The 20,480-nt window shown below is 40.0% G+C and overlaps 1 protein-coding gene across 1 annotated transcript in view; it reads right to left on the minus strand.

Moving 5' to 3' along the window:
• epha5 (EPH receptor A5) overlaps positions 1 to 20,480 on the minus strand; it is a 73,492-nt gene that overhangs the window by 19,379 nt on the left and 33,633 nt on the right. The window contains exons 4-6 of the mRNA XM_011481948.4: positions 18,881 to 19,036; positions 18,456 to 18,794; positions 1,330 to 1,454 (exon numbers count right to left, since the gene is read on the minus strand). Coding sequence (XP_011480250.1) covers positions 1,330 to 1,454; positions 18,456 to 18,794; positions 18,881 to 19,036 — 620 coding nt within the window. The remainder of the gene's footprint in view (positions 1 to 1,329; positions 1,455 to 18,455; positions 18,795 to 18,880; positions 19,037 to 20,480) is intronic.

Raw genomic sequence — 20,480 nt, forward strand, 5'->3', positions numbered from 1 at the left:
CTTACTCCTAATCACTCTCATGTTCTACATGCTTCATTTTTGTGTATGCTGAATTGCACCAGATTTGCCTGTCAAACTGTCCACACATTGATCTCTTGCTTAGATATCCTTCTACTCTGTGGTTGAGCTGCCTGCGGTAAGCGCAGGCATAAGTTGGTGTGTGTGCAGGATCAGTTTCTTCACTTTAACCACATTGGGATTAAACACAGCCAAAAGTCCCTTCCATTAAGCCCAAGGCCATTAGCAAACCACAAACTGTGGCCTGTTCTCCTGTGGACCTTTACTCTGACCTTCCAAGGAAAGACGACAACTGAGGATGACTGAGGAAGAAGAGAAAGGGGGGTGGAAACAAGGACCCAAACTGATGCATCACATTGCAGAACATTCTAATTCCAAACTAGAGCCTTTAGTGAAAGATGATTGTAACAGCACAAGACAAAATACTTCTTTATCTACATGATTTCTGCCCCAATATGATGAATTAAATGAGAATATATCTTACCATAAAAACTTAGAAAATGTAATTAATTTATTGATTTAATGTTGCTCAAAAGAAAAGGAGAGAATCTTGAGATTTTATAGTCATTTCTTGTTTTCCAAGATCCCCAAAGAGGTAACAAGAATAATTTAGTAAAAATTGTTTGAATTTATACTGGCTCATTGAAAAATGTAGTGTATATTTTGGAGTAAAAGTATGATTTTAAAAACGAAATAGCAACAGCCACTGGAGGGCCCTCTTAGTGTGTATTAATTCTACTGACACCAATGCAGAAGAAGAACTGTCGTTCATTCTTATGCTATGTCCACACCGAGCTTGGAAAAGTGTGCTCGAGTGACCGCTTTCAAGGAGAAGTCCTCGTAAACGCACGTATATGCACATATCAGGCTTCCACATTCAAAACTCTTACGTTCACACGTCGCTATGCAAGTTTTTAAGTCCGTTTAAAGGCCTCTGCGTACAAAAGGTGCGTCCATGGCCTGTGACATAAAGAGTTTAGTTGACTTGTTTGCATGTTTTTTGTGCTATGGTTTTCTGAATAATTGTCCATATGTTGCGCTAATATACGAGATTCCTCCTATGTTTCATGAAGCTAAATAAGCATCAATGTGTAACGGTAGTGAAGCGTGCATATATTCAGTCAATTATTGTTGAGATAAAATGTCCTGCATTTTGGTTATAAAGTTTCTCCCAAAAGTGTGACTTATACTCCAGTGTGACTTATATTCTGAAAAATACTTTATTTATTTTTAATACAGGGCAGTCTGACTAAGTCCTTCGTTATCCAAAAAGTGCACACAAACTTCCATTTGTTTTTTTTGTTTTTTCACCTTTTCAAAGTACTTGATCTCATACTCAAGGATTATGCCATTGGGGCGATCCGGCTCTGCCCAGGAAAGGGCGATACTGCTCTTCCCAGTATGTCCTTTCCTCACCACACTTACTGGGGAAGGCGCTGCAAAGACAAAGATCCAGTATAAAGACAATGCATAATGTCAGGAGCCAACATCTCACTGTCAGAAGCAATTTGATAAAAAAGCAACCCAGAGGATTTTACACAAGCAGTAATTGAGACCATCAAGAGGAAAAACAATGGTGCGGTCTCCAAACAAACAGCAGTTAAACTCCAGAGAAATCCTGTCAGTATTATAAAATCTGCTGGGTTAAATTACATGTCATTAAATATGACACATAATTCAATAACACCTCAACACGCTTTGATGTTTACAAGCACTGTGCTAATTATGCTGATCATGAAAATTTAAACTGCAAATGAAACCTCAAAGTGAAATTATCACAAAGCAAAGAGAAAAAAAAACAACAAGAAAGACTTTGAAGGCAATGCTGAAAGAAAAAATTGATTTCTGCCCTTCAGCTAGTGATATTATGATATTTTTTTAAATAAGAATAATTTTGTTTTTTCTTTTTACATTCAATTTTGTGAAAATTCAAATCCCCACAAGGGCCTTGCCAATCTGGCAACAAGGTGAGCTAACGTCTAATCAAATAATCCTTTAATAATCCTCTTCATCTTCCTGTGACGTCATTTCCGGGTGAGCTATTCGCAGTGCTAGTTGTGTGACTGCTGTCCTCTTGTTTGGCATTAGCCTTACTACTATTGCTTACTCTAAGGGTTATCTGGGTTAATATTCACATCTAGTACCTTTTATTAGCTAATTCACCACTGTTAAACCGCTTTCTGTTCACTTTTCTCATTTTGCTAAATAAACCACTTCTCTTTACTTAAACACCGCTAGCCTTAGCTTAGAACCTAGTATGGCCACCACCACTCCTTCCGCCTCTCCTCCTCTCTCCTGCCCCATGTGCCATATGTTTAGTGATGATCCTGCCTCCTTTAGTGAAGATAGGGGTAGGTGTGTTAAGTGTAGTCTTGTGTTAGACTTGGAGGCCAGGCTGGAGCAGTTAGAAGCGCGGCTCCGCACAGTGGAAGCTAAGCCGGCTAGCCAGGTCGTTACTCGTAGCGCGGGCCGCGCTACCAGGGCTAACTTAGCTAGCACCCCAGCGCCCTCCCAACAGCCGGGAGACAGTCAGGGGTTTGTACCGGTTGGGAGGAAACATAGTGCTAAACGCAAAAACTTAGAGCACCCGAGACTCCACGTTAGTAATAGGTTCTCCCCCCTCAGCGACACACCCGCTGAACACTCAACTCTGGTTATAGGCTCTTCTGAAGTTAGAAACGTGGAGCTCCCAGCGGCTACAGTCAGGTGTTATCCGGGGGCCAGAGTTGGTGACATCGAGGGGAACCTTAGGATGTTAGCTCAGAATAAGTCCAGGTTCCGTCGAGTCGTGATTCACGCAGGCGGTAATGATGCCCGACGGAGACAGTCAGAGGTGGTTAAGTTAAACGTAACTTCGGTGTGTAAACTGGCTAAGACGATGTCCGACACTGTAATTTTCTCTGGTCCCCTGCCGAACTTAGTCAATGATGAAATGTACAGCCGCTTTTCATCATTTAACCGCTGGCTTTCTAGATGGTGCCCAGAAAACGGCGTTGGTTTTGTGGATAACTGGAGCGCGTTTTGGGGGAAGCCCGGTCTCATGCGGAGAGACGGCGTCCATCCCACCCGGGACGGTGCCGCTCTTCTTTCTAGAAACATTTCTGCTAGGCTTAGTCTGTTAACCTGACAATCCAGAGACGAGACCCGGGCGCAGAGCAGCAGTGTAAAACGCTCCTCTGAGCCTCCCTTAGGGTTAGTGCCGGTGCAAAACCCATGCAGGGAAAATCAAGCAGGTCCGAGCTTTAGCTTATGTGCTGAAAGACAAATGAAAGGAGCGCGTCATAGAAACTTAAAAGTGACAGACAGCAGTTCTCACAAGCAGAATTATGTCATTAAATGCGGTTTATTAAACATTCGATCCATTTCCTCCAAGTCCCTCTTAGTCAACGAGTTAATTACTGATAACAATCTTAGTCTTTTAGCCTTAACAGAAACTTGGCTCCATCAGGATGACTATGTTAGATTGAATGAAGCAACCCCCCCCACTTATGCTAACTATCAGAAATCCAGGATTTCAGGGAAAGGAGGTGGTTTGGCAGTAATATCACAGTCTAGCTTACTTCTCAGCCCTAAAGTTAAAAATGCTTATAATTCATTTGAAAGCATCATATTGTCTTTAAGTCACCCAAACAGGAAAACTCGAAAACCTGTTTTACTCATAATTATTTATCGCCCCCCCGGCCCATATTCAGAATTTTTAACTGAGTTTTCCGACTTCCTATCGACTATTGTCTTAGATTCTGATCAAATTATAATATTAGGGGATTTTAATATTCATGTTGATGACCCCAGTGACTGCCTAGGAAAGGCTTTTGCAGCTTTATTAGATGATGTTGGTTTCACCCAAAGTGTGAATGAACCCACTCACTGTCATAAGCACACCCTGGACCTTGTTCTAACCCATGGTATAGAGATCAGCCAGCTGAGTGTCCTTCCTCTTAACCCCATCATTTCTGATCACTTTCTGATTACCTTCCAGTTTACACTGGAACATCCTTCTGCCCCAGTGAATAAGAAACAACTTAGAAGAACCTTAACTGACCGTTCTGTGTCTGAGTTTAAACACACAGTTCAGCCAGTACTTAGTGATATTCTGAGAAAATACTCTGAGTCCAGCTCCCATAGTATCAGTCCTAGTATAAATGACCACTTTGTTAATGATGCCTTACAAGCCCTCAGGAGTACACTCGATGTTGTTGCCCCCTTGAAACCTAAGTTCGTCAGACAAAACCGAGTAGCACCGTGGTTTAACGCTGAAACTCGTTCTCTCAAACGAGAAACCCGTAAGTTGGAAAGGGAATGGCGCCGCTCCGGTTCAGAGCAGTCTCTGGATATCTGGAAACATAGCCTATTAAATTATAAAAAAGCTCTGCGTAGAGCTAGAAGCCAGTACTATTCAACCTTAATATCAGAGAATGGAAACAATCCAAGATTTCTTTTTAGCACTATAGCTAAATTAACTCGCAGTCAGAGCTCAGTAGAACCACATGTTCCTGTTTCTCTCAGCTCTGATGATTTTCTTACATTTTTCGATAGTAAAATCTCAAATATTAGACATAAGTTAAATCAAGTTATTCCTACTATCAGCCCAGAACAGGCTGAAGCGGTAGAAATGGAGGCATCCATAGAAACCTCTGTAACATTAGACTGCTTCACTGCTGTGGATCAAGCGGAAATAACATCAATTATTACGTCCTCCAAATCCTCAACGTGTCTGTTAGACCCAATTCCCACTAGACTTTTTAAAGAAACTTTTCCCCTAATTAATGATCCCATATTAACAATGATAAATACCTCTCTGGAAACGGGTTACGTGCCACAGTCTTTTAAATATGCAGTTGTTAAACCTCTTCTGAAAAAGCCCAGTTTGGATCCTAGCATCTTGGCCAACTATAGACCGATATCAAACCTGCCCTTTATTTCTAAAATCCTAGAAAGAGTTGTAGTTAAGCAGCTTTACTGCCACCTACAGGACAACAGCCACTTTGAAGACTTTCAGTCGGGGTTTAGACCTCACCACAGTACGGAAACTGCACTAGTTAGAGTCTCTAATGACTTGTTATTGGCCTCAGAAAAGGGACTACTTTCTATTCTGGTCCTGTTGGACCTCAGTGCTGCCTTTGACACTATCGACCACGGTATTTTACTCCATAGATTAGAGCAGGACATAGGGATCAGAGGATCTGCTCTCCAGTGGTTTAAATCCTATCTGTCTGATAGGTATCAGTTCGTTAATGTAAATGGCCATTCCTCTCAGTGCACTCGAGTCAACTATGGAGTCCCACAGGGCTCAGTCTTGGGACCGATCCTGTTTACGCTTTATATGTTACCCCTAGGAAACATAATCAGGAAACACAGCATTAATTTTCATTGTTATGCCGACGATACGCAGTTGTATTTATCCATGAAGCCTGACCAGAATGACCAGATAGAGAAACTGAACGCCTGCATCAGTGACATCAAGACCTGGATGACAATTAATTACCTCCTCTTGAACCCAGAAAAAACTGAGGTCATTATACTTGGTCCTAAAAACCTCAGAGATGCTCTGTCTGCTCAGATAGTCTCCCTGGATGGTATAAGTATAGCCCCCAATTCCACAGTTAGAAACCTTGGGGTTTTACTTGACCAGGATTTATCATTTAAGGCTCACATATCTCAGGCGTGTAGAACTGCCTTTTTTCACCTGCGAAATATTGCTAAGATCAGAAATATACTTTCTAAGAGTGATGCTGAAAAACTCATCCATGCATTTGTTACGTCGAGGCTGGATTACTGTAACTCCTTGTTAGCAGCGTGTCCTAAGAGTTCCTTAAGAAGTCTCCAGCTTGTTCAGAACGCAGCTGCTAGATTGTTAGCTGGAACCAGCAGAAGAGATCACATCACTCCTGTGTTAGTTTCGCTCCATTGGCTCCCAGTTGATTCTAGAATTAAGTTCAAGATCCTCCTGTTAACCTATAAGGCCTTACATGGAATGGCCCCGTCCTATATTAAGGACCTCATAGTCCCTTACCAACCAATCAGAACACTTCGCTCGCAAAATGCAGGACTGCTTGTGGTTCCTAGAATTAGTAAAAGTACGGTTGGAGGTAGAGCGTTTAGCCACCAAGCCCCTGTCTTATGGAATAAACTCCCAGCTCATGTAAGAGAGGCCGACTCAGTTTCTACATTCAAAGCTAGACTGAAAACATTCCTCTTTGGACAGGCTTATTGTCAGACTGGCTAGTATTCAGAGATTATTTAACTTAATGTTAGTTTGTTTAAATTAAACTTAATAATAACTATTTCTTTTAAAAGGCTGCTAGAAGTTGAAGCTGGGGTAACTATGGTGCACTGGGGTTCTGTCCTCTTTCCTGTTTTTACTTCTACGCTTCCTCTCCTCTATTCTTGATTCTTTTAGTTCTCCATGCCTCTGTTTGGTACAGTGCGATTCATGTATTGTCCCTCTTTTCCTCTCCCCTCCTGGGGAGTGGGAGTGCTTCCAGACTCCAGTTGGCTCATCCGTGCTCCAGTTCCTGACCGTTTACCTCGCCTTTGCTCCTGCTCCTACACCTGGCTGTGGATCCTGCCTCTGGCTCATCTCTGGCTCGTCTCTGCTCTGTACCTGACCGTTTACCTCGTCTCTGCTCCTGCTCCTACACCTGGCTGTGGTTCCTGTCTCCGGCTCGACTCGCGCCTTTGACTGTCCCCACAACCACGGCTGGATGAAGCTCGTCTGCTGGACTTTTATATATGTAGTTGTAGATTTAGATAAGTTAATTCTTCTCTGAGATTTCTGGTAAATCGCCTGTCCGTCCTGGGGGAGGATCCCTCCTTCATGTGGGCACCCCTGAGGTTTCTTCGTTTTTTCCGGAATCCGGTTTTTTTGGGAGTTTTTCCTTACCGCGAAGGGGGGTCTAAGGGCAGGGATGCCAGTATAGCTTAGTCAGTTTGTTAGTTCATTTTAGTATTTTTCTATTGAACTCTTTGTATTCGTGATCCTTTTGATTTCATGTTTTACTTCGAAGCCCATCGAGACGACTGTTGTTGTGATTTTGGGCTATACAAATAAAATTGAATTGAATTGAATTTATTCTTCACAAACGAGAAGACGCATCTGGGGAAGCCCTTGAGATCAGCTCAATGGCTCTTCAGGTCTGAGTTTCAGCACTTGGTGTCATCAAGCAGTTATCAAAAAGTGCAGAGAAAAAATAAATAAATAAATAAAAAAGCCTTCCGTTCACAAAACTTGTTTCTGCTCATTTTTAAAATAATCATTTCAGTTTGGAACCTGAAAAAGAGGATGGTAGCATCAATCAACCAGCCATCCTATTGTAACCTGAACTGTTGAGCTGACTCTCAGAGGGACAGTTGGGGAGTCTCTGACACATAAAGAGCTTTTAACCAGGCAAAATGCTCCCTCAGGCAACATCCCGATGGTGTACGAGTGTGAATGTATGTGTGTGTGCGTCTGCTGCAACGCTGTTTAGGTTTCAATAGCCTCAGCAGAACTCCACAGGGAATAAATCATTGCTACAAATGCAGTAACTGTATCCTGAGAGGATGGTTGCACAGAAGTGTTATCTGCAACATCTTAAAAGCCTGAAACCAGAGACCAAATCACACACACACACTTTCAATGCTTAAATGGCACCAAGGCTGGGATTGAGTGATGAGAAATGGCCTATTTTCCCAAAAGCTTTATGGGTAACAATACACCACTATCTATGTTAAAGTCCAAACATACACATACACAGCTTTTCAAGGTCTGTTAAATCGAAAGGTTTCGAAATCGAAAGGCTGTTGTGAAAGGGCATCGCTGCAGAAGGTTCTGCAAAAAGAGATTCTGGTATACAGTACAGGTCACTTTGCATTCCTTACCGCTTTGACCACATTTGCTGTATCTCACTTACAGTGCAGACATCTGAGGCAATGAATATAAAACTTTATTGTATCCACTGACTATCTTGGCAACAAAAAAGCAATTTAGAGTCAATTACAGAACAGAAAATACAGATCACAGTAATTTACAATGAAAGTTGGAATATAGATGCTAAGCACTAAGCAGAAACTATATTTCTAAAATAAATACAATTCTGGAAAATAAGGAATTAGGAAAATAAAGTCTCACTCTGGAATATTTTTCTTATCAAAGGAACTCTTGGTAAACCATTTTTACCTCAATGTCAGATTTTCTGTCATTTTGCTTTAAATACATTTTTCAAAATTTAAAAAGTTTTGACTTTTTTAAGGGGGTCCGTTTTTTGCTTTGAGTCTAAAAATGAAATATCTTTGACTTCTTTAACTTCATGATTTGATTCTTGAGAACTTCTATTCCTTTTCTTTAAGTAAAAGTAAGAAGGATGCCATTTACTACTGAAGCTGTGAAACTGAAGTTTGTTGGGTAGGTTTATAAATTATTTTTAGCTTGCTAAGTGATACGAAGTCATATTTTTAACAAAAAAAAATAAAATGATGGGAAATAATGACATGATAGTTGTTGTTGCCAACTTTTGGCTTTTCCCATCAGGGGTCGCCACAGCGAACGAGTCGCATTGTAAACTTGGCAATGTTTAAGCCGGTTGCCCTTCCTGACGCAACCCCCTCAAAGCAACCGGGCTTGGCACCGGCACAGAAGTAGAGAAGGGAACAGGGAGCAGCCCCGAGTCGAACCCTGGTTTCACGGACGGAGGCACCGCAAACCAGCACGAGCTAAACCGGCTCCCATACAAATTGACATGATAGTGATTACTCAAAACAAGTGGTTGTGCTTGAACCTTGTAAAACCAATTCCACTTTACTCGGTTTGAAAGAACTGTAAAAAAGCAAAATATTTGTCAATGATAACTTTATAGAGTATTTATTAAATGATTACGTGATCATTATGAAATCTTATACTTTAAATTGTATGTATTAATTTATGTCCAAATTAAATAAGTGGATAAAAATAAAGTCAATTTTTTTGTCAGTTCTTGTGGGATTTAACTAAACTTTTGTGTCAACTGCCAAGTTAAAAGGCTGCAGATTTCTGTTAAACATCAACTTATAGATGAGCAAATGTTATGCAAACATACAACAGAAATGAGCTATGAACCGCAAAAGATGAGTGTTTACAACAGAAGACGGGAAAAAGCAGTTGCAGAAAAACAAAAATCACAAAGTGACGCCAGGGAGGAATGTGGTAACAAGGGAGAGTGATGGTAACTGAGTGAGCTGTTTGGTGACAAAAAGAAAGTGAGAAATTAAACATCAGAAACACAGAAAGGGGGATGTTCTAAAGAGAAGTGCTAACAGCGCTCCAGCAACACTTTTATTTTAGCAACTGGGTTCACGCTTTATTGACACTTGCTGTTTTAAACACTTCCTGTGCTTGTTAAATCTGTTAATAAGCCTTTACATCAGGGGTGCCCACACTTTTTTTGGCATGTGAGCTACTTTTGAGACGACAATGTCTTAAACATCTACCTATATATATATATATATATATATATATATATATACATACCAAAATACTGTTTAAAAAAACATAGTATTATGAATATTATGTACATTAAATTGTTTATCTACTGATAATTCAAAAACTACACAGTAAGAGTACACAGATATTTGTGAGGAGATGCTTTTGTATTAACAGATGAGCTGTTTTATTACAAAAGCTGAAAGCAAAGACTATCACATTTCATGCTCTGCTGTAAACCGTACAATGGGGGGAGCATGGCATTGCTAAAGTGCTGCTGGCCAGCGCTCGAGAAGCGTGTGCCACGGAAGACACTGCTGCCTTAGTGGGCTCAGATCCATCGGGCGGGAACTGCGGAGGCACGCCGGGCGATCCGGGCCTCAATAAACCCCCCAGTGGGCCGGAGTGGTTTCTGCCAGTGATCTGACGTGCCGTGGGGCAAGTAGCGACTTTCTGTTGACATACAGAATTTGAGCTCAGTGTATTTAAACACGCATGTGCAGTGATGTATGTATCAGAGTTCGATTGGCCATTCTGCATGTCAATCAAGTCACATACTTCTCGGTGAGGATTTTGATTCGCTGGTGGATTTTTTAGAAATATATTTTTATTTTACTGGTTATTTATCTATGCTGGCCTGCGATCTACCCTCATGTCCTTAAAGATCGACCAGCCTAACACATAAAATAACACTGTCCAACACCCCTACACTTTAGCGTATTCAGAATAACACAGCTAAACATTTTGACAGAGGGCCGTGTAGCTCTCAAAATTGCTTCAACATCAGAAAAACACCACCAGAATAACATATTAGACGCTCTGGATTATAAGGCACACTGCCTTTTTTTTAATGTAGGGCTTTTTAGAGAGCTTTATAGTGCAGAAAATATGATATTTGCTACATATTTCAGGTGGTAACAACCAACAATTAACAAAATGTATAAAATGAAGAGGGATAGTCTCCTTTTTTTTTTGTAAACAAGAAGCCTAAAAGTCTCACTATTCTGTATGTTAAAAGGCTGACTTGGTTGACTTCGAGTCACTAATGCGCATTCAAGTGACCACTTTTAAGCAAAAGATAATATCAGTAGATGCGTTATCATGTGCAAAAGTAATCGGACTGAATGCCTGATCGGAAGAAAAATGCGTCATGTAAAAACGGTGTTCGGAATACTCTGCCCCGATCAGACTCTTTTGGATCAAAATATCTTTCCGATCGAGGTGGGTTTTGCCGATTGTTGGTGCATGTAAACAGTTTATTCCGATAGTGTGTCACTACTGCTCTGGTTTTACATCACGCACAACGGTCGGGTGCTCCAGATAAAGCTTTGGAGCGCAAACAGGACCAACCGGCTGCTCCGCGCGACTGAACCGTGTCTGTGAGCACAGCAGCCGGACTTATAGCTTTGTGTTTGTAGGCAGGGGAGGGGGGCTTTGTCTCTGGGTGAGCTGCCGGACTCAGGAGAATTGGTCTCCTGATAGAACTGTGTCTCCGGGCAGAACTTGGACTGCCAGCTCACACAAGCTCACACACCGGCTTTGGGGCGGTGTGTGAGCTTTTCAAAGCAGAAATGCCACTCAGTCCTCACAAACCGTTCAAACAATCAACGTGGATTTGTGTTTCCAGTGGTGTCCCGACAAAATAAAGGGCTGATGTTATTCCCACATATTTAGGTTCAGCCAAAATGCAGATTGCGGCTTTTATGTTCATTCGAGGCTAAATGTTGTAGCACGTGTTAGCCTTCTCCTAACCCTTCTTCAGGCTTTTTTAAAAAAAAGCACTGACCACACAGATTAAAAATAAAACAATGAGCGAACAGGCACTTCATAATAACCATAACAATAATAAAAGGACAGTTAGAAGATCATCTTGTATATTACGGAACTGCCACATATATGTGTTTGGCAGCTCGGCTTGTTTACAGCGGAACTCATTTCCTCTTCCAGTATTTTAGAGAGTTCTGCACATGTAAATGATGTATTCCGACCGAAAGTGCGGGGCATGTAAACGTTTATTATAATGGGAAAAGGTTTTTCTGGGCCCATGTACACGGTTTAATTCTAATCCGATCTTTGATCCGATCAAGATATTTTGCACATGCTAATGATGCTAATGATGACATGTTAGGTGATTTGATAAGGTTTGCTCAAAACAATGATGAGTATTCAGGAAATAAACAATTTATTTACCTACTATCTCAATTTTAATCCACACATTTTCAACATGGTGTAACAAGTTTGTACAGATATCAACTATCAACAAATTTTGCATTTTTTGAATACAGCCATTGGTCATTTAAAAAATGAAAAGGAAAAGATTGGTTATTCTAACAATAAAGTTTAGAAAATTAGCTGAACTTTTCACACCAAAAGTGTTTTTGAAATTTCATGGGAGCAGCCATTTTGAAATTAACAGGAAAAGCCGTTCTACTGCCTCTAGTGGAGTGATGATAAACTACAGGGTAGAAAGCAAAGATCATGTTAGATACAATGGAGTTTTAGGGAAACTTTTTATCATGTCAATGATAAATACTTCTTAGAAATACGGGTATATAATATAAGAATGGTTATATATGATTTTGGAACATTTTTGTTTATAAATTTTTTTGTTAATAAGTTGTTTATAAATTCAACCAGAATCTCTCCTTCCCTTTCCTATCATATTTCCATAATTACTTTTTTCGATACATAGCATATCTAAAATAAATTATGTCTGAAACCTAAAGTAATAAAATCTTAATAACTTGCCAAATCTAAGGAGAATGTCCCAAAATATTTTGTTTCGGATTATTTCTCAAATTTTTTTTTGGCCATTTTTCTCTTTGCCATCCCCACTCTTTTTTTTGACATTTCCTTTCTAGGTGACCTTTAAATCCATTATCACAACCTTCCTATCATTACTCCTCCAGTCTGTCCCCTAGCATCTGTCCCCTGTTGTTCTGGCCCTCTTTTTCCTACTTCTCTCTGGAACTTTCACCTCCTCACGAGTACCAGCACTTTATTATTCAGCAGGGCTTCACAGAGATGCTGTGAAATCACCTATTTCACGGATCCCTTATCGCGCATGACACTTTCCTCACATCAAACAGCACATCCTCCAACTCTCTGTTGTTCTGAATCTAATTCGCCCCCGTCTCAGTTGCTTGTTTTTTGTGCCTTTACCACCAAAGGCAGAAGCACTGTCAAAAACATTTGCACACAAGACAAGTGAAAGTGTGGTTTGCTTGTAGTGAAAATCAAAGGTTTCACCAGCCAATTAAACCCATGACACAAAGGGTGCAGATCAATGGGTTAAAGCACACGTTACATTTCTTGCTTTGGGAATTCTCTTTAAATTGCTGTTCTTGTTACTTTGGTATACCATTTGATGTTAATAGCTTCCTTTTTAACAGAAATCTTTTCCACACATGCACATCTTTTATTTTATCAAGACAACACGCAAAAACTAAGAAAAATTACTTTTTAAGCTACATTTTAAATTATTTATTCAATATTGTGTTTGATTAAATATTTTCCTATCTAACTGTATTTTTGCCATGCTTTTTTACCAATAAAACATGTCAGTTGACATGGACAAAGTTCTGTTGTGACTCTATGGGTGGGGCGCCTTGTGAGGGTCTCGCCCGGGGATTAATTCAGGGTAGAACTGCCACTGGAGTGAAACCAGTTTGTTGGGTTTCAAGAGATGGTTGTAGATGGCTTGAGTATTGTACCAGAGTCTGTCAGCTAAGAACAGGAAACTGAGGCTACAATTTTCACAGGCTCACCAAAAGTGGACAATAGATGATTGGAAAAATGTTGCCTGGTCTGATGAGTCTCCATTCCTGCTGCAACATTCGACTGGTAGAGTCATAATTTGACATCAACAATATGACAGCATGGATCCATCCTCCCTTGGATCAACGGTTCAGGCTGCTGGTGTAAGGGTGTGGGGGATATTTTTTTGGCGCACTTAGAGCCCATTTATTACTAATTGAGCATAGTTAAAATGCCACAGTTTACCTAAGCACTGTTGCTAACCACGGCCATCCCTTTATGACCACAGTGTACCATCTTCTGATGGCTACTTCCAGCAGTATAAGGCGCCATGTCATAAAGATGGAATCATCTCAGACTGGAGAATGTTGGAGAATGGATATAGGAATGTGGGGGAACCATTGACTGTATAAGAGAATTGAACTGAGTCAGTGACATCACCCAAAGAAAATTATTTACTTCCGGTTCCAACCAAGTGAAGTCAATTCAGCAGTATGTCCATCGCCATGTTGAAACCAGATGTGAACTGTGATTGGTCAGTATTGATCTGAGTCTACAGCAACCAATCTCTCCAATCAGTGTTAAGCATGATAGAAGGCCACACCCCTTCCAACGAAAGCAGGCCTGGGAAAATCTGTCAATCGATCGCTTCATACGTCCAACCATTGACCATATAAGACAACTGGACTAAATGATTCCTCCCCCTTGTGTTCCAAATAGTACCCGCTGGCTCAACGAAGCCAAAGTCCGATAGACTTCTATTCAGAAGACAAATAGCTGTTACTCAGTAACTCAGTCATTATTTTTGTCAGAATATCCATTCTTGCTCTGCTACTTTTTTAACATGTTCTTGCTAATCCTAGTTATTTTCAATTTCAAATAAAATGACATTAATATCTGTTTATTTCTCTTTAGAAGTGGGTGGGAAGGGGTCACTTAGTCTAGTTCTCATATACAGTCAAAAGGGGAAACGTGAAATTGGCATCACAGATGTGCAGCCGACAAATCTGCAGAAACTGTGTGATGCTATCATGTCAATATGGACCAAACTCTCATAAGAATGTTTCCAGTACCTTGCTGAGTCAATGTCACCAAGGATTAAGGCAGTTCTGAAGGCAAAAGGGGGTACAACCTGGTACTAGCAAGATGTACTTGATAAAGTAGCTGGTCAGTTCTTTTTGCGATTTCCTATAGTTTTGCCTTAGAGTCAAATTAAGAAAAATGTTTTAATTATTTTTTAAATCCAAGTTCCCTAATACTTTAATTGTTTTTGTAGAGAATTTTAAAACCTGAAACAAAACTTATGAAAGGTGTGAATTTAAGTGATGAAAAAACATGTTGCACTTCATTAAACAAACAACAAAAACAGTTGCTTGTGTTTCAGTTCTGATTATATTTTTAAAGTGTGTTCTTTCAGCTATAGTTTAACAGAAAACAAATGAGGCAACGTGTAATTTTATCAATGTCCAAATTCACACTTTTTTTGGTACATTACAATGCAAAGTTTTGTACTTTTTGCCTCAATTTTGGATGAAACACCTTAATTAATTTTGTTTAATTTCTTATTTCACAATTAAAAAGGAGCAATGGGTCAAGCTATATAAATGGTTATAATGTTGCTCATCGTATTGGATCAAAAGTTCTTTGTAACTATTAGTAACAACAGTAACAATTGCATATCAGTGTTATGCCTTCACCACCCAATGCCTGAAATCTGCTAAAGTCGTCTGGTTCTAACTCTGGCTGGCATGTCTACCGTAATCTAGCATAATCCCAGCCTTCCACTTGCTCTTGTGATTATTTAATCTAGATTCAACTCCAACCAAGAATAATTAAGAGTTGTGCAGTGTTTTAATCAACTCAGTTCAGTGACAAGACAGAGAATGTCAGCATTCATCAGACAGCCTCCTGATGGTTTCATCAGCACAGATACATCTCTTGTCTGCCCTTTCTGCCCTTTCATAGTACAATCATAACTAGGGGTGTTAGAAATATATTGCTATAGTTCATTTGGCGATACTTGTATTGATTCAAAATACTGTTAGGACAATATTTATTTAATTATTTCTGACTCTTGTTTTCCACTTCACCCTCCGACCGCTAGTTGGCAGCAGAGCACACGGAGCCTCTTTGACCAGCTCTACTCTGCACAAAACAACAGGAAGACCTCGGCCAGAGGCAGCTTTTTTCGTTGTTATGAGACATGAACTACTTAGTTTTTACTTGGGATGGGAACCGAACTGAAACTCTGTTCCATGTTGCTGTCAGTAACATCTAAAAACGCACATTGCAGTGCTTTCTAGCAGACTCCGATGAGAACGAGTGAAGCACTGCAGCTGCACAGCGGCTAATAGGCTAATGCACTTAGCATCAACAAAAATGCTATCGGCAAAGCTGGCCAAAGTTCTGCAGAACCTCCCAGCAATGGGTTCTAGTTCAGCGACCTGATGGATCAGAGTGATATGTACAACGCTCTAAAAAAGCTGTCATTTTGATAATCAGCGTTAGTTTACTTCCGCGTTAGAAAGCGTGGCTGTGCAGATATTTAAACAAAGCATCTTTATCACAATAAAGGAAGTTTCCTTCATCCTGTCATGCTATGGAAGCGATTCTGTAGCATAAAAACGTGCTGAGTGCGTGTTGGTCCAACCAGCAAACGTTTAGCATGGCAAAATCTGCTATAGTTGTTGTTGTGCTTTTATTACTGTTGTGATTATTATTAAAGGCCTGCTCGCTCATATTTTTTTAAAATCCATGCGGTCGTTGTTTTTTCTTTGCTGTAAGGAGGACCCGAAAGACGGGTTAGCATTAGGCTAATATGTGCTTAAAACATTAGCCGAAAGGATACTTAAAACTCTGAACGGGCAATAAGCATCTTGGATGTAAATTTGTGTGAATTACATCATCCTTTATTTTGTTTTGGACACCACTGGAAAGTCAAATTCATATGATGGTTTCTCAGATTGTAGCAGCACTGAAATGCTGATACGTAGTTCTGAGAAGCTGTGTAAAATCATCAGAAGTTCACAACCATCACAAAGCCGTCTTCTCTGCCGCTACCACAAAGCTCTACTGCTCCTAGCATGTGTCTCGTAGCAGCCGGACATACGGAGATGGCACTGACGTCATCGCCCCGCCTCCTCGCTGGAAATGCTTATTCGAATTGAAGAATGCGACACTATTCGCAGGGTGGATGTTAAAATGAAAATGCAATCCCCTCTTTGCATTTTCGTTTTAATTAAGACACAGAATAAGCGTTTTTTAAGTAGAAAATGAAAAAGCATTTTGAAGTATATATTTTTCATTTTAATTTTGAGTCATTTGATGCCGCTACATTTTGAAAATTAAAAAGCCTTTCTGTTAATCCATTTTAATTGTCAAATTAGACATTTCAAAATTAATTTTGCTACACATTTGCCAGAGAACGATTTGAAAGTGAAATGTCAAATACCATTTTCATTATCATTTTAATTAAGTGACAGAATAAGCAGTGTTGAAGAAGAAAAAGGAAAAGCATTTTGAAGGATTGACTTTTCATAGTAATTTTGAATCGAAAAATGCTGCTTCATTTTGAAAATGAAAAAGAATTTCTGGTTTTGACTTTTATTTTTAATTATGCTACTGAATCGCTTGCATAGTCAAGCTGCCTCATCATCACACTTTATTGTGTTCGGAAAGAAACAATAAAGATTTTTAAAACACCATTCAGGTTCCTGAACTGTTACCATTTAAATGTACTGGAGAAGCTACGTTAAGCAATGTTGAAAATAAAATGCGCTTTATTTCCCCAATCAAACTTTTACAACCTTATTGGTTAAGGCACATTCATTCATTTTTTTCCATATACTAAAGTATATTTTGTAGTGGAAATCAGACAATGTTGACTGTTCCCTTTATATATTTTAGGTTACCAACATAAGAGCACTTCAAATTTGCCTGGGTAAAAGCAACTTATTTATGAGATACAGTTGCAGTGCTTAACATTGTGATCACAAAATAAACTGAATTTGACTATTACAATGAAAGATGTATTGAAATCCAGGTAGAGTTTTTCTAAGTTATATTTGTAAAAAAAAATAAAGAAAAAAATGTGTTCCGGTACAATATTGGGATATGTATCATAGCCTGGGGCCCGTGTCGGGATATGTATCGTATTGCCAGACTCTTGCCAATACACACCCCTAATCGTAACCACTCCTGTTAGACTAATACTCTCTACTCTTATGCTGCCTATGCATCAGCACCATGTATAGCAAACTGGAGAAAACCCTTCTTCAACATCCTTCCTCTCCTCCTCCTCCAGAGAGGCGAAGGCAAGAACAAAGTACTCATCTTTCTCTCATTTCATTAACACCATGTGCTGCCCTTTTCATTCGCAGAAAATTAAATAAACGGCTCAAGCTTATTACTCTTGTAAACATCAAAATGGGTTTCCCAAGCAGATATGGACTCTAATCTTCATTTCAAAGGAGGCAAACAATGGCTCTGGCGACAGCTGATGAATGTGAAGTGGATGGAGTTTTACACTGTGTGAATCCCTTTGACCTCTGGTGAGGCAGATTTTATAGATCCTAATAAACGCTGATCAAAAACACTACTCCCCTCCCCTCCTAACCTCAAATTAACATGCAAAGTGACTCATCATTGTGATTCATCACTGCTGACAGGCATTGAGAATACCACCTGCTACCAGACAAGAGAGGCCCGTACACACAGCAGCCTTCGAGTCAGGGAATTTCATTACACCTCGGATTCCTGTGAATCTTGTTGATGAAACGCTGCTCCTAAATGAGGGAACCAAGCTGCTTTTTGGAAGACACATCTGGATGCAGCAGCAAAACCAAAATTGGCTCTTCTTTGCAGCGTGCTTTTTCCTTCACAGCAAGCATGGTGTATAAGTGAAAAATTAATACAGCAACAGATTTGTTGGACAAATACTGTGATAATTTGATCATCTGGTGCTTTTGTTATCAAACTCAGCTATCTGTGCCAAAAGGGCAGACATACAGATTGTCTGGAAGACGATCTCCTTTTCCTGTGATTCACATTAATTAAGGATACAGCAGATAAAAGGGACAGCTGCGTTTTTAATTGGAGCACTCATAATAATTTCGCATCAAAACATTACTGGAAATGCAAGTTATCCTTCTGCTACAATCTTTTGGGTTTACCACATCTTTTATATACATTGAGAACAGATTTATAGTGACAGGAAATGAAGCTGGATTGGTTTGGTGCAACATACCTGCCTGATTGGTAGTCACATTCAGCGACACATACTGTTTGGGGTGGTCTTTGGCCAGTTCTGACACTCCGTTGACAGCCTCAAGCAGGAAGCTGTAGTTGGTGTGTGACTGCAGGTCAGCCACCATTACTGAGGTGTTAGACAGACCGACTCGGCGAGGCAGAAAGCGAACATTTGGTCCGCACTCATCCAAGCCTCTGCCCTCCGGCAGGACCTGCCTGCATAAGATATTGTAGCGGATGTCCTTCCTGCCGCCAGTCTCCAATGGAATGGACCACTCCAAAAAGACACTGGTTTCATTGACGTTGGAAATGGCGTTACGTGGTGCAGAGGGAGGACCTAAAAATCAGATAGAAAGAGCATAATTGGTACAAAGGATTACAAAAATAGATATAAAATCCCAATATTTAGTGGAAAATCCTCACGTGTGCAGGCCATGTTGGACGGGTCAGACTCAATCTTGTAGTATCCATCTTCACAGGTACAAACTGTGGCCCCTGTTTGCCTGGCCACACTGTGAGGGGGACATTTACTGCAGCCCGTAGACTCCAGCAGCGAGCGGTAGAAACCCACTTTGCAGACTGAAAGGGAGGGAGAGGACGGGATGTCATGAGAAGGTTGAGGTTAGAGAGAATGGATGGAATAAGAGCGGATGTATAAATACAAAAAAGAAGAAGAGGGTGCAAAGGAGAACCAAATAAAAACATGTTGAGAAGCCTGGTTAAAGTTTACCAGAGAAGGTGATTAAAATCTTACCAACTGCCTACCTTGCTTTTTATTTCATGTTTTCTCATCAAAAAAACATGTACTATCACATTATCGAGAAAACACCTTCTTTTTAAGAGATTATCAAGATAGTAGAAGTTACTGTCACCAGATAACAAAGTACGCTGTGTTGTGGTAAGAAGATAACGAAGAATCTACCTATTTTCATTTTGCTACAATCCGAAGCAAAACAAAGCATTTTGTCAGAGAAAATCTTTGAATACCAGGAGAAATTAATCAATTCATAATTGATTACTTTAATCATGGTCTAACTAAGACGGAGATTGTGCAAAATGCTGTTGGTCATAAACGTCATTGTCATTTGAGGCAACGGCTACAGCTGTGTAGGCATTTCTACATGCAGATCACCAATTAAAATCCAGTTTTTTTATGTTTTTATGCTAACAAGGATTATTATCTTGTGGTCTAGTTCTGAATAGTTAAGAGTGCTTCATTTGTGACACAAGTTTGCAAATAAACTTTTCAATTACGGTCCCCTTATAATCCAGTGGGCCCTATTGTAAGGAAAATATGGTAGTTTATTTTCTATTTTTCAGTTATTTTAAATCTGCAAACATCTTGGGATTAACATTTCCATATGTGCGACACACAGAGGTACAAGGAAAGAAACAGACCATCTTCCTCCCACAGAAAAACAAACTAATCCAAAAGTGGCAGGCAGACAGGAGGCTGATGTGCTCAGTATGTTAACATCCAAAAACCCACAAGCAGCATCTGATAACATGACTGCAACTCCATGCCAACCAAACAGTCATTTAATCTGTACTCTGTTAAAGCATTTCAACCAGATATGAAAATATGGTGGAGGTGCAAATGAAAGTAGCAGGAAAATGTTTTCAATTATACAGTTAGCTCTAAGCAGGAGTATTATTCAGATGAGTACAGGCTATGATAGAGGACAACAAGACAAAGGAGCAAGGATCCTTCAATCTTTGTCCAAGGAATTTAAAGGCTCTTGTTTTCCACTATTGTTCTGATGCAGCTGTAGAGCAAACCCACTCCATCAAAAGCTTCAATTAAAATCACAAAAATGAAACTTCTAGGGAATGGACAACCAGTCGCTGAGACAAACAAAAAAAATATATACAAAAGCAAAAATGAAGATAAGATCAAAATGGTGAATGAGGGGGGGAGAGCCGCCAAATTTCTGAGGGTGAGACAGGAAGCAATAGAAGGACAAAAGAGGAGACAAAGGAGAAAGAGGTGGGAGGAGGTGTGTGTGTGTGTGTGTGTATGTGT

This window comes from Oryzias latipes, chromosome 12 (genome assembly GCF_053564925.1).
Source record: "Oryzias latipes strain Hd-rR chromosome 12, Olatipes_Hd-rR_3.1".
Taxonomy (NCBI): Eukaryota; Metazoa; Chordata; class Actinopteri; order Beloniformes; family Adrianichthyidae; genus Oryzias; species Oryzias latipes.